Source organism: Anabrus simplex, chromosome 3, assembly GCF_040414725.1.
Source record: "Anabrus simplex isolate iqAnaSimp1 chromosome 3, ASM4041472v1, whole genome shotgun sequence".
In the NCBI taxonomy this organism is placed as follows: Eukaryota; Metazoa; Arthropoda; class Insecta; order Orthoptera; family Tettigoniidae; genus Anabrus; species Anabrus simplex.
This window is the reverse complement of record NC_090267.1, coordinates 22,147,810-22,162,185: the sequence shown is the minus strand read 5'-3', so window position 1 is coordinate 22,162,185 and position 14,376 is coordinate 22,147,810. Positions and strand designations below refer to the sequence as shown.

Below are 14,376 nucleotides of genomic sequence, written 5' to 3'. Positions count from 1 at the left end.
TACTCAGAGTACGACATTCTCAAATTCCACCACTGTCGTTCAGCTACGCTTCATAACAGAGACCGTGAATCTGATTATACTGTAAGCAATCAAATGCCTCTTGCTGGGACTATGTGGTGCGACACTAGACGACCAACATCCTCCTCAGTGTATCTCTCCATACTATGTGCCACAATCTGCCGCTGTGTCTACACGCCATGTACGATGTGTTGCAGGTGCTGATGTGTGACAATCTGTCGTTGCCGTTCCGAGACGAGAGCTTCGACGCCGTACTCTCAGTCGCCGTCGTGCACCACTTCGCGACAACGGAGAGGCGCGTCGGAGCGCTGCGGGAGTTGGCGAGAGTGCTTCGTATAGGAGGTCGCCTCATCATATCCGTGTGGGCCATGGAACAACGGCATCGTAAGGTAAGAGTCAAGAAATTCCCTTGATGGCTATGTTATGTACCGATGGTTCCCCAGTATGGAGCTTAATATATTGTATGTCGTAAAACGAGTTAAAACGCGTAATTCGAAAATTTTGACATTTACATGTTTATTTTACAAATAAATGCACAATTTCTCGATTAATTTCGTGTATCGTTTACTAACAAACTCCTTACAGAATAAGGTGTTGTGCAGTTAGAAGGCGATGTCTTGGTCAAAGTACCTAGGGGAGTGGTCTTCTTGGGCATCTAATTTAGGACATTTATTAGAAGTTAAATGTTGTTTTGTGGTCTTTCTAATACGTTAATGCCATAACCCTGAAGTAACGTATTGTAGACTGGTTAAATAAATTAATACAGCAACAGGTATCGCTCTATTTCTAACATTTATTTACCGATTACTAAAGCTACCCATCACACACACAAGCTTACCGAGAACACAATTTACTCTCGTAGTACATGACACACAATTACACAGTTCGCACTCTCCCTTTGTTACTTCTTACTGCTCATTCACACATAATCACACAGATGCCGGACACTAGCACTGCAGTTTCACTCAGTCACACAGTTACTCTCGTTAGCGCTGTCGCGGTCCATAGTTCACAGCCAGCAAATGTCAGTCTTGAATTTCAGGATGGCATCCGCTGTCCAAACACTCCGGTAGAACCTCACTTGCAGCCCGATATTGAAATCTGATGTTCTCTTCCACGCTGCACCAGAACACGCCAAGTTCCGCAGAGATGTAATCACTTTTACGTGGTTCTGTGGTGTGTTGTCTGAACATGAAGGGCTGAGTTTTGGGACAGACACAAACACCCAGTCCCCAAGCCAGAAGAATTAATGAGAAGCTGTTAAAATCCGTGGCTCGCCAGGGAATCGACCCCGGAGCCCCCTGGACCGTAGGACATTACACTTACTTTTCAGCCTACGAGTCAGACTAGAGTGGAATATTTGTACGTGTATAAATTTTTTAATTATTATACTGTATTTTCTGCATCTTTGGCGGATTTACAAATGCAGCCTGTAACGTGTGTAGTAAAATTACTGCTATTTGCTTCACGTCCGAAATATAACACGTTGTTGCGCTCCTTTGAAAACCAATGACTAGGCACCCAATTCATCACTATTGCATGCGGGACACTTATAAGTAGAAGGTACGGGGCTTGGGGTCTCCAGTATAAAAGCAGGCTCCCGTCGAACAGGAGTTGTGTTGTGTTGTTGCCTTGTCGAGTGATATGTGTTGAATAGCTCAGTGCATGGAGCAGCCACGTGAGTTATAGGTTTTGTCTGGAGTCGAGCCAAGTGTACACTTCATGTCCGTCATGACGGCCATCGATCGTGTGTTCGAATCTGACTACATGGAACTGCTATATGAAGTTACAGTAGTGCATGCAGAGTTGAAACTAGTCAATAAATAATACAGAGATCTCCAGTTCCATGTAAAAACTGTCCGCCGAAAACCCGCTGTGAGGACAAGTGACTCTTGTAAATAGTCAGTAATCAGTGAAGTGTTGTCATTCATTTTCGAGTATCACCTTGTGTGTGTGTTTTAATTGGTCATCCTTGATTAAATTAACAGTAACAGTATTTTTATGGGTTTGAAATTGATTTGGTTAGGCTAATATCCCGAGTATTTTCGTTAATATTCCTCAAGGTGGTAGTGATGATTACTGTTTTAGGAGGAGGTAGTAAAACTAGGCAACCATCTTCTATTAACACTAATCAGATGAAAAATATTAAAAAGGTCCGACATTTCGAAAAATGAAAGACTCTCTAGGCCTTGCAAACCGAATAACGTCGGGGTCGGAAAAGAAAAAGGTGGTGGTGGTAGAGGTGTTGGTTGTTATTGTTTTAAGAGGAAATGGAACTGGGCAGCCATTCGCAATCATCACACATCAGAAGGGAAATAACTGAAGAGATCCGATACTTCAAAAATGAAAGTATCGTCAGAATAAAGGCAAACGCCACGAAGAACGTGAAAATGAAAGACTCCCTATCATTCGCAAACCTAATACCGTCGGGGGCGGAAAACGACAAGAGTTCACCAAAGGAGGTCAAATAGGAGAGATGAAAGTGAGGAGCTAGGCACAAGTAATTGGAAGCAAACCGGGCGAGTTGGCCGTGCGGTTAAGGGCGCGTAGCTGTTAGGTTGCAACCGGAATAAAGTGGGTTCGAGCCCCACTGTCGACAGCCCTGAAGATGCTTTTCCGTTCTTTCCCATTTTCACACCAGGCTGTACCTTAATTAATGCCACGACCACTTCCTCCCCACTCCTAGGCCTTTCCTACCCCATCGTAGCCTGTGTCGGCGCGACATAATACAAACTGTAAAAAAAATATTGGTAGCAATTCCGTGACTCAAATAAGGACCTTGTGGTTGCCAATTCCCGCTCCCAATCTAAAATCTCCTGCCCCCCGCTCCCCCTCCTTTAATTACTTTCGAATTTCAGTCAATTTCTAAGCCTACCAAAATTATAGATCATCGTTTTCGAAAACTGTGTGAAAAGAATGGCACTGTGGCCTACTTAAGCTGTTTGGTTTCTGACCCCTAACCTCGAATCCTATCGGGAAGTTTCAGAAACTTTGACTTTTCGAGGGATTCTCTGGGCATTATACACCAGTTCCGTTACTGAATTTGGGTGTGCGTAGTTGAATTTTCAAAATGCCCCATACATTGACCAGAATTCGAACTGCGGCTGCCTGGGTAGGCAGCCGGTAGATATGCCACTCGGCTATCATGATTCTACTAGTGTTCGTTTTTCTTTGTAGATTGTTACAGCTCATCCACAGTGGAGATTCCATAATTAAATTAAATTATTTACACAACTTCCACGGAGACTGATCTATTACGTTACGAGCGAAATGTTTGGAATTCCGAAACGAGTGACGTAAGCTTACCAATTTAATGGCTTTTGTGTACAATATTTTATTTCATCGTGTGACGAATTTACTTATTTTTAATTAAATCAATTCAATTACAAATAGTTTAGGTTCATCGCGATGCAAATCGTCCATGTCTGATCCATGCAAAGAGATTTCCTTATTCTGTTGTTCATATCTTGCTATGAAAGATATAAGACGTGTGCGTATGGAATAATGTAGTTATAAAAGATGAAAATTAATGTTAATTGAAGCAATGAACAGCCCACTAAGTTACCAGAGTAGTAAACATGGTCCTCTCGTCCTGGATTAATGAAGGTCATACGAAGTTTATGATATATGTGAATTTATCTGTTGGAAATGAATTAACCCATACATTAGTCAGTGTTGTATTGGCGGTGGATTCCTTGAGCTGCCCTTTTTTGTGTAGATGGGTACGGAAAACAGTGCTGCAATCAGGTGGAGAATCAATTCAACAAGGGTAAGATTGGTGTTTCTGATTCGTGACCTCTCTGACTATCTGTGTTTACGTTACTGTGCAGTTCAAAACAATGTCTAATTAAACAGTAAGTAAATAATTATTTAGAGTGCGGTAAAGTGCCATTTTCCGTGCTCTCTTAACTGCGGGAAGAAGGAAATTACGTCACAGTATAAATAAAATACATTTTTATAATTAACAGATGCTGCTATGTATATATAAATTCTACAGTTCATTCCATGTTAAGTATTGCTCTTATGACAACAGGGTTGCTATATCGGAGGGCTCTGCTCAACGCCATAACGGGTAAACGTCGGCACACAAATTTGTGAAATTCAGTATTTAAGTTCAAGATAAAAGGCGAAAAAACCTAAGCAACAACTTATTTTTATGAACTAAAGGAAACGGGGAGTATAAAGCGGCTACTTATGGTTTTTACAGAATCAGAGATAAACCACGGCACATAGAAACTTCAGCATTGAAGTGTAAGGCAAACTGGGGAGAAAATAGAGAATGGGCTGGAGGGGTGAGGGATGCATTTCCCCAGGCAACGCGGGGCACTACCATGCTGCCGTATCGCTCGCAAAAACAATAGTAAAAATTAAATGCAGTAGTGAAAAAGGTGCCAAAATTAAAATGTGTTCAAGAAAGAACAACTAAATGACAAAACCATGCACAAATAAAACACATGGCAATATTTTTATCAGTAAAAGTTATGCCATGACTTATCGCTGCACACCACAACACCAAAATCTTCAGTAACAACTTCTGTACAGTACGAAAATAATAGAACACACACAAATACTTGGCAATATACAACCAGCTCTCACTCAATACAAGACAAGTGCGCACTGATTTAAAGCCTCAAAGCACACAAGCGAGCTGCCGGCGGTTCACAGAGCGACGGACTACACACACTTGTGCCAGAGCAGCACAGAAGAAGGAAGGCAACGAAGCGATGGCTGTTCCTGCTGTTGTGCTTCCTCCCTACAAATGTATTAATGAAAAAGAAAATGTTTTGTAGTTATTTTAATAACTCATGGGCAAAAATGCCTCATACTTTTCATCTGTCTTTCATAAAACATTATATTAATGACGAGGAATTATGGGTGTTTCAGAGGTCGTGTGTTCAGTGGAATGAGCTATAGTTTCACACTGCTGCACAATCGTGCAATATCCCCTGCTCCTCGGCGAGTGCTCTTCTTCCAACTCTCGAACCGTGAGACTGCAACCTTGCCTTGGTTATTCGCTACTGCAGGCGAGTCTTCGCACGTATTTCCATAAGATTCAGCATTAAATAAACAGTCTTAGTTATTAAGCTGAGCACTCACGATTTTTAGTTCTCGAATGTACATTAGCTCAGCTACCCACACGCAAATTTTGAATGGAGTTGTAGTGTAACAGGTCCAAGATCTCCTTTGGAAATTGAAATGGTATAATTTTCTTCGTCTTTCTTCCCGAAGATCCCGACGCTCAAAATTCAATCAACGAGCCCCTATGTATATTTGTATTTAAGAGCACTTGTGAGTCATATTTTAGTTTGAATAAAGTAGGGCCGCAAATTTTCTATCGCCTTGTAGCTATAAATTAGTCGGAATATTTCTCTTCTATACAAACAGAGGGCGCAGCACGTACAAGAAACATAAATCACGTATGTACGGTGCGAGAGGCAAGAGGCGAGTCTCGCCAATGGTGCAATATATCTTTTAAGTTTCCCACACTCACATTTCCCCCAAACACATTAAGACTTCCTTCTCACACGAGTCCTTACCTTAAGGTACGTGGAGAGAAAAGAGTCTTTGCTAAGTTTATTTTCAGCTACGTGTGTGTGTGTATTTGTCGTGGAGGTGAATAAAGACTCGTCAAGTTCTTTCAGAAAGGTGCTCCAGATATCAAACAGTAGAGGTAATCTCATCTCTTCCCTCGCTGATTTGTCTCGATAGGGTAGTGCTTTATGGTAAATCCATAAAATGGGAAGAGACGCAATACAATACACTAATAAATGTTGTCATCTAAGCAGTTACATTTCGAAAGTCATGAGATGTATGGAAATTGGTAGAATAATTTTCTTGCTGAGAATTAAACAAAATGTTTAAGAAGAATAACAACAGCGAAACGAGCTTTCAGGGAAAGAATTTTGTTTTTAAACAACTCTTTCACCATGGGAAGAAGAAAACATGTTTTGTTTGGAATGTATTGCTACATGGTTGTAAACGTTGGACAGAAGACAAAGGGATTTAGGAGTCAGAGGTAACTATGGATATTACGTAAAGATAACTAGGTAGACAGAAAGACAAGCCAGTGAGAAAATTTTCAACAAGTAAAGGTACAAAGAGGTCTCGCAGGTAATATAGAACAATTTGATCATTTATTCAGACAAAAAATGGATATGAAAGGAAGAGGGAGACAATGTAAAAAGAGAATTGAATATTTATACTGGATGTCATCAGATGTGAGTACTCTTAACAAGGGACCCACACGAGTGTGAGGTCGCAGGTGCGATGTCTAGTAAGGGGCATTTGAAAGTGCTGTAGTAACAACTGGGACAGGAAACTATATTAGCCGCTAATGACGCACCATATGCATAGGAGGATGCCAGCGAGTGAGTGTCTGGGTGGCGCAGAGATCAACCTTTTATGGAACGTATGTATTACACTTCACAAAATGGACTTCATCGACGTTCAAAACAAACCCTTAACTTACACCATGAATACCGAATGAAAAATGATGGGCCACAAACGTTACCGCCAGGAAGTTCAAAGTCGAACGCCTTGGGAGTTATAAATCGTTCAGAGCGATCATCTAGGTGTCTACTCTTTCAGAATGCATGGATAATCATATTATTATAACGTGGTGACGGGAACTGATAGAAAGGTGCAACCGAATGCGAACCAGCCTGTCGTGCAGTTTATTGTAGCTGTAGATGGTGGGATAGTATGTTTTGTAGGCACGGGAAAACAGGCATCCAGAGGTTGAATTTTTCCCGTGGTTCCAGGTGATATGAATTGAAATGGCACACACTTTCCAGGAGGGATGGTACAATTTTGATAGGCAAACCAGCATTGAAGCAACAGCGAGATATTTTCACCAGCTATGGGCCAAAGGCAGTGTTCATAACACAGCTGTAGTTTGGGTAAACGTATCTTCCGCACACTCGCTCGCTGTGACGTCAACATTATATAACGCCCTTGCTAGGTCCCTGACACGGGATAGTCTCGTTGGAGTTAGACTTCTCCAGAAAAATAAAGAACATCCCAGTCAATTTGCCACCCAGACTAAGAGTAGGCTTACGAATGAGTTAGGACATTGATGTTCGTTGCTCGTGCTGTAACTCTCTTGGTACCTCTTAACGACTATCATGCACAACGTGTAACTTGTCCCGAGCGTCCTTGAATCGTGCAAACAACAATCGTTTTTAGCAGGTTAGCCTTGCCCTCCCTTGAAGTAGGCTACCATCGTTTTTCGTATGCACCACACGGCCATACTGCTGCGGACTTGTTCGAAATCTGTTACTAATTGCTTTGTTTGTTTTTACTATTGTTATGGATAGTCGTTTATGTACGTAATTGTGTCTTGTACCCGCTTACTCGACAACGATTGGTCTTTACTACGCTTCACTGGAGCCGGAAGTTGTGGCTCTCACATGGACTATGAACTACATGCCTGGACATGTGCAGTGTCCACATAGTACAGAGTCATTGTCTCATCTAACATGTCATCTGCCACTTCCTTCTCACTCGCACGCTCCTTTCTGACGGAACGTTAACGTCCGCAACTGTTGCTGTAGACATACAGTAAGTGAATGTTTGCTTTGCCATTTCACTGGTTTACATCAATACCACTTGCCGTATAGCACTATTGTGATGTACTGCGTCTCATTGCCTCACACTCTGTTCACTTTTGGGACGGGCAACCGATCTTCAACCGGCAGCAGAGAGAACGGCATACGTTTAAAATTATTTTTCTTTCCTCATTTATTCCGATATGAATACGTGTTTGCCAAAGGACACAGAATAGCTCACAAGTTATTTGAAAAAATGAAGTGTTGGTTTCGAAAAGAAATATAAATGTACTAATGAATATGAACATTCTTTTATGCTGTCTGAAGGAAATTAAATACTATGTTTTCCGTACAAATGGTTTCACATCATTGCCACTGAGAATTTTATAATCGTTGTAAGAATTTTTCTTGAATATTTCTGCCCAGTCTGTACGATTGCCAGTATTCAACAAAATTTCTGGGGATGGTCCATCTAGCACCCAGGAGCAGTCCTACTCGTATGTTCCTGACGCTGTAGGCTCTCTGGAAGTACGGTATTGTTGGTGCACGTATATCCTGTGTTCCTTTATCTACGTCATCTGGCTGGAAAACAGAGTCTCCAAACCTTATCATTAGGTCAATGATTTCCGCTGCGTTTTGTCTCCGATTGATGGCAATTATATCAATACGACGGTTATTTCCACCTTCTGCTACACAGTGGACTTCTTCAAGAACCTCAAGGGACTGCTCGCTAACGAAGATCTCACGGTGTTATGACACTCAGTGCGAAGTAACTCTCCCTAAGGGCAGGTCACGAGCACATCGGGTAGGGTTTCATACTCCCTGCAGAGCCTGCTGTGGCCTGTCCAGGAAGGGTGTGCACTGGGGTGGCCATTTCCAACATATTTAGCATGTCTCTCCATTCCATTTCATCGCCCACGAGTTGGCGGATGGTACTTCAGCGAAAAATGGAACTCCTCTCCCAAATTCTTTTGGTCGTAGAGTTTCTCAGATCTTCTTAACACTCTTTATTTATTTATTTATTTATTTATTTATTTATTTATTTATTTATTTATTTATTTATTTATTTATTTATTTATTTATTTATTGTGCTTCAGACAGGTACAAACCTAATGATGTGAAACACATATACATATACTATTACATTAGATAAAAACAAATATTAAATTAAAATTATAATACCTCTTATGAAATTCCTTGTAAAATAAAGTCATAAATGAAATAAAAAATACACTTTTCTTCAGTAACATAGTATTACAAATATTCAGTTACATATGCACATATTATAACAAGGTATTTAAAATATTACAATTATAATGATTTACGAACTGCTTTAAAGCTGCATTAGTACTGTAATTATACATGATGGTAGTGATGTTATCGAAGATAATAATGATGATGAGCTAGATGGTATAACTAGAAACTAGAATATTAACTGAAGTTATGAGGTTAACAATAGGAATCAGCAAAGTGGGATTTTAACTTAGAACAGAAAACAATTAAGCTATTTGTTTACATTGTTTTACTATGGATGTGTATGTAGTTGCAAATATATCTATTCTATACTCATTGCTATATTTATTAAATATTTTCATTGAGTTTAACACTGGTGAATTACTATGTTGTTGGGTTCTTGATCTAGAGCAGTAGAAAGTAACATATTTTGGGCGTGTAGATGGATTAGGGACAGACTAGTTGAACAGAGAGAGCAAGTTAGAGCTACCAATAAGATTGTTAAATAATATGTAGACAAATAGAAGAACTGCAATTACTCGTCTTTTTGCTAAGGACTTATAGCCAAGTTGTTTCATTAAGTCATCATACGAATAAAATTTAGGATAATTATTAGTTATTTTGTACGTAAGGTATCTAAGAAATTTGTTTTGCACCATTTCAACTTTGTTTTCATATAGTTTAAAGGTGGGATTCCAAATGGTTGGTGCATATTCTAGCCGACTTCTTACAAAGGAGTTGTATAATAGCTTTATTGCCTCGGGATTTGTGAAGTCACGTGTGCATCTCTTAATAAATCCTAATATTCTGTAAGCATCTGCAACTACTTCGTTTATGTGCAGAGAGAACGTCAATTTAGCGTCAAAATGCACGCCAAGATCCTTGATAGAATTCACTGATGACAGATTAGTATTCAAAATATTATACGAGTGACTAATTTTATTTTTATTCCTGGAAAATACCATTACATGACACTTGTTAATGTTAAAATCTAACTTGTTAATAACGCTCCAATGTGATATGCTATTGAGGTCTTTCTGAAGAAATCTACAGTCCACCTGTGAACGAATGGTTTTGAAATTTTTTACATCGTCTGCGAATAGCAATATGTTTGAATACTGTACGCATTTAGGAAGATCATTAATAAGTAGTAAGAAGAGTAATGGTCCAAGATTTGAGCCCTGTGGGACACCAGGTCGAGTATTGTAATACTCAGATTCAAATCCTTTGTAAGACACAAATTGTTGTCTATCAGAGAGATATGATGCAAATAATTTTATTAAGGTGTGAGAGAGTCCATAATAAGCTAATTTATTTAAAAGTACATCGTGATCAACTTTATCGAATGCTTTTCTAAAATCTGTGAAAACTACATCCACTTGGCCTCCTGTATCCATGGCTGCCGACACTTCATGACTGAACTCCAACAAATTTGTCGTTGTCGATTTCCCCGGTCTGAAGCCATGTTGGGTGTCACTGATGATAATTTCTACATGTTCGAACAGATGCCGATATAGGGTTTGTTCGTAGACTTTTGCTAATGCGGAAGAAATTGCAACTGGTCTGTAGTTATTAATTACTGACCTATCTCCGGATTTGTAAAGCGGACTAACTCGCGTTGTCTTCCACTTTGTAGGAAAAGTTCCAGTTTTTAGCGAAATGTTAAAAATAATTGAGAGAGGGTGTAATAAAATATCTCCACAGCCTTTAATTACATACGGAGGGATTAGATCTGGGCCTGCGGCTTTTTTAGGTTTCATCTTGCGTATTGCGTTTTGAATTTCAGTAGTACTAATTTCATTAACATTTAGTACATTCATCAATGGATCTATTTCCGTATTCTCTTATTTCGGTAAATCATACCGCGCCCGTTTCTCTGAGTATACAGATGAGAAATAGCCTGCAAAACTGTCAGCAACAGATTTGTCGCTTATTAGTTCTTTTCCATTGTATTTCATTACACTGACATAGGGGTTCCTTTGCTTACTTTTAACGAATGCCCAAAAGTTCTTAGTATCTACGCCTATTTCGTGCTCTACCTGCCCGATATAGGCTTTATACGCGATGCTTATATCTTTCTTAACACTTCTTCTCAATTCTTTGAATTTCAAGAAATGGGAGTCTGATTTCTCTGCCCTTCGCGCATTTTCCTGTGATGGTATGCTTTCCGCCTAATATTTCTTATTATCTCTTGCGTAAACCAACAAGGGTATCGTTTATTTTTCCTGACGGTTGCCGGAACACAGACATTTAAAACAGAATAAAATTTAGAATTAAATATATCTAGTGCCTGGTTAACATCAGTGTAATTGTCCAGAAAGCTCCAATCTATGTGTGAAAGTGCTCTGTATAACAATTCAAAATCTGCCTTGTTATAATTGTATACAATTTTATTTCCCGCATCATTACATTTTTCTCCCTTCTTTTGGTAACAAAAAGTAATGTTGAAGGCCGGATGATGTTTGTCCTCTGGTACGAGAGGATGAAAGTTTTGGTCGACAGTAATGTGAGTGATATTCGACAATACTAGGTCAAGCATTCTGCCATTGTTGTTAACAACGCCGTTAACATTTCTTAATCCCATGAATTGTAAGAAATTATTCATGCGTACGGATGTACACGTTATATCGTTTTCTTCAATAATTTGTGGTAAATTAAAGTCTCCTAATATTACTAACTGTTTACTATTTAAAACGGGATTGGCTTCAATACCTTCGTAAAATTCATTATATGCAGCCAGTTTAGTACTAGGCGGAAAGTATACCACACAAATAAAGATACTATCAAGATTTTCCCTCAGAAGTTTAACACATACATGCTCAGCCGAAACATCTATGTCAACCTGTGAGGCCTTATATTTGTTGCTGACAGCCAGTACAACACCTCCGCCAAGTTCTTTACCTGTAGATATTTTATTACGATCGCCTCGAAATACGTTATATCTCTGATCAAAGAGCTCATAATTGCTAATAGAAGAATTTAGCCAGCTCTCCGTCAAAGCCAACAGATCGAAGTTCTCACCTAATAAGTTTGTATAAAATAAATCAAGCTTGGTCCTTAGACCTCTACAGTTTTGGTAATACACGTTTAATGACTTGCTTAGAGAGAACTCTTCAAGAAAGGGAGGGAGGAATGCCGGTAACTTTGAATAGAAGCCCTTGCAAAGTGAAAGTAAAGAAGATTAGGCCCGCTGCTCTCTGAACATACCTGACTCGGAGTACACTCACTTTCCTAATACTACAGACAATACAAAGGACATGAAACATAACTGAATTCATAGCTGGCATTTCTAATTCAACTTATTCAAAACTTCAGTTTCATTAATTACACATATCTTGGAACCTTCACTCTTTCTTAGTCGTATGATTCCATTTCTTACCCATAGATACCTGTAGTTGTGCTCCGTCTTGAATCTGCGAGCGAGTGCTAACAGCTTCCTCTTCTCCGGCGCCAGGCTTTCGTTCACATAAATGATGTTGTCGTCCGGAAGTCCTAGGTGTCGTGTTGATAAGTTGTGTTTAACTCGCCTTCTCTGCATGAAGTTCTCCTTGTCGGAACGTCGAACAAACTTCACGATGATCCCACTGTGAGACTGGCCGGGTAGTCTGGGTAACCGGTGACAGGTATCAATCATATGTTCTTCTATTTGAAGGTCCAGAGCTCTCCCTATGCCCTTTAGAGTTTCCAGAACGTCTTCGTTGGCTTTCTCTGGAACAACAAATATTTCAAGTGTGTTCCTGCGAGAATATTGTTCAGACTCTGTTAATCGAGTACCGAGACTTTTCAGCTGAGCTCTGAGATTAGAATTCTGGACTCGGATTGCTTCCATCTGTTCACTAATTTTCCTGAGCAATAGACTTGGTGTTGCTGTCTGTCTTTTCATGGCAGAGATCTATAGACTTCCCTAGCTCACACTCTCTCTTCATTTGCTCAGATTAGAGTTCCCTTATTTCACTTTGCAGCTCTAGTAGCAACTTTACCACGTCCTCAATGGAATAGCACTGCTTTTGACTCGTACTTGCCATTGTTCATTTCACTAAATTTACCTTGAGCCCATTTTTCACATAGTCCACACTGTACTTTCTTCTTCTTGCCCAGCTCCTTGTCACACACAGCGCAGGTTGCCATGTTCTTGTGTTTCGTTGGCTCCACAAAGTAATTATTAATAATAAATGAAACTGCCGTTCTCAACTAGTTCTAGTTACCTTTATACGTTCACGCTTGCAGTATTTCACATTTACACTGGTTGCACAGGATGTTACACAATGTTCAGGAGCCGATCATGACACCATTCTTACTCTGCCGCCATGTCGTCAGTATTTATCTGCAGCTCGGAGAAGCAATGATTACTGAAGGCGTTATAATGTCTGATAGCACTTACATGAGGATCATTCACTACTTCAAGCTTGCGGTTGATGTTTAATTGTTGGAGATATGCTTCCCACGTTGCAAGAAGTATAGACAAGCCTTTATATTTACTTCTTGTGTACAACATACTGTTGGGTGTGTCACTCGGTAGCTGAAAATTGTCCTTGATTAAATTGTTTGTTTTTATTAAATATGTGTTGAGAATTTTCTCTACAGGCGCTGATTGAAAAGGATATATTAAAGTGGGGCCGATGAACTGATTTATAACAGTTAATTTTTGTTGTGGTTGCTGCAAATGGGAGGCAGCAAGCTTGTCTAAATTACTTCTTAGATTTATAAAGTTTGTTTTTTATTATCAGCGTCTTATTGAAGGACGCACCCAGATATTTAACTTCATCATCGCCATCGACACTTGTGATATTGCCACAGATTGTTGGAATTCTGTTACAAATTAATTTTCCATTTTGGATGATAATAGCTCTAGATTTCTTAGTATTGATTTCTAGACCTATCAATTGCAGTATATTGGTGGTGCTTGTGACCAAGATCGAGGCTGTTTCTTTATCATTTCCAACAATTGCTATATCATCAGCAAAACACAATGCAGTTATTGGATTATATCAGGGGTTAGTCAGAAAATTAAAATATTAAAATATCAGGACTTCTATAAAATAATGTTGGGTGCATATTGTGAAATTATAAACACTAAATTAAAACTTTCAAAATAACACAATAATTTAATTAAGACACGTTTGTATTCATGTTGATTACAATAGCAGACGTCTCCTGGGTATTGGCCAGCGCATGGATTATATTTTCTACGGTCACATATTTTTCTTTGTATATATATATATATATAGTCCGCCTCTGTGGTGTAGTGGTTAGCGTGATTAGCTGCCACCCCCGGAGGCCCGGGTTCGATTCCCGGCTCTGCCACGAAATTTGAAAAGTGGTATGAGGGCTGGAACGGGGTCCACTCAGCCTCGGGAGGTCAACTGAGTAGAGGTGGGTTCGATTCCCACCTCAGCCATCCTGGAAGTGGTTTTCCGTGGTTTCCCAATTCTCCTCTAGGCGAATGCCGGGATGGTACCTAACATAAGGCCACGGCCGCTTCCTTCTCTCTTCCTTGCCTATCCCTTCCAATCTTCCCATCCCTCCACAAGGCCCTTATTCAGCATAGCAGGTGAGGCCGCCTGGGCGAGGTACTGGT

At 39.8% G+C, this 14,376-nt stretch overlaps 1 protein-coding gene across 1 annotated transcript in view; it reads left to right on the top strand.

The window, feature by feature from the left end:
- Nucleotides 1-14,376, top strand: part of LOC136866960 (uncharacterized) — a 540,004-nt gene that overhangs the window by 323,711 nt on the left and 201,917 nt on the right. The window contains exon 3 of the mRNA XM_067144049.2: nt 216-407. Coding sequence (XP_067000150.2) covers nt 216-407 — 192 coding nt within the window. The remainder of the gene's footprint in view (nt 1-215; nt 408-14,376) is intronic.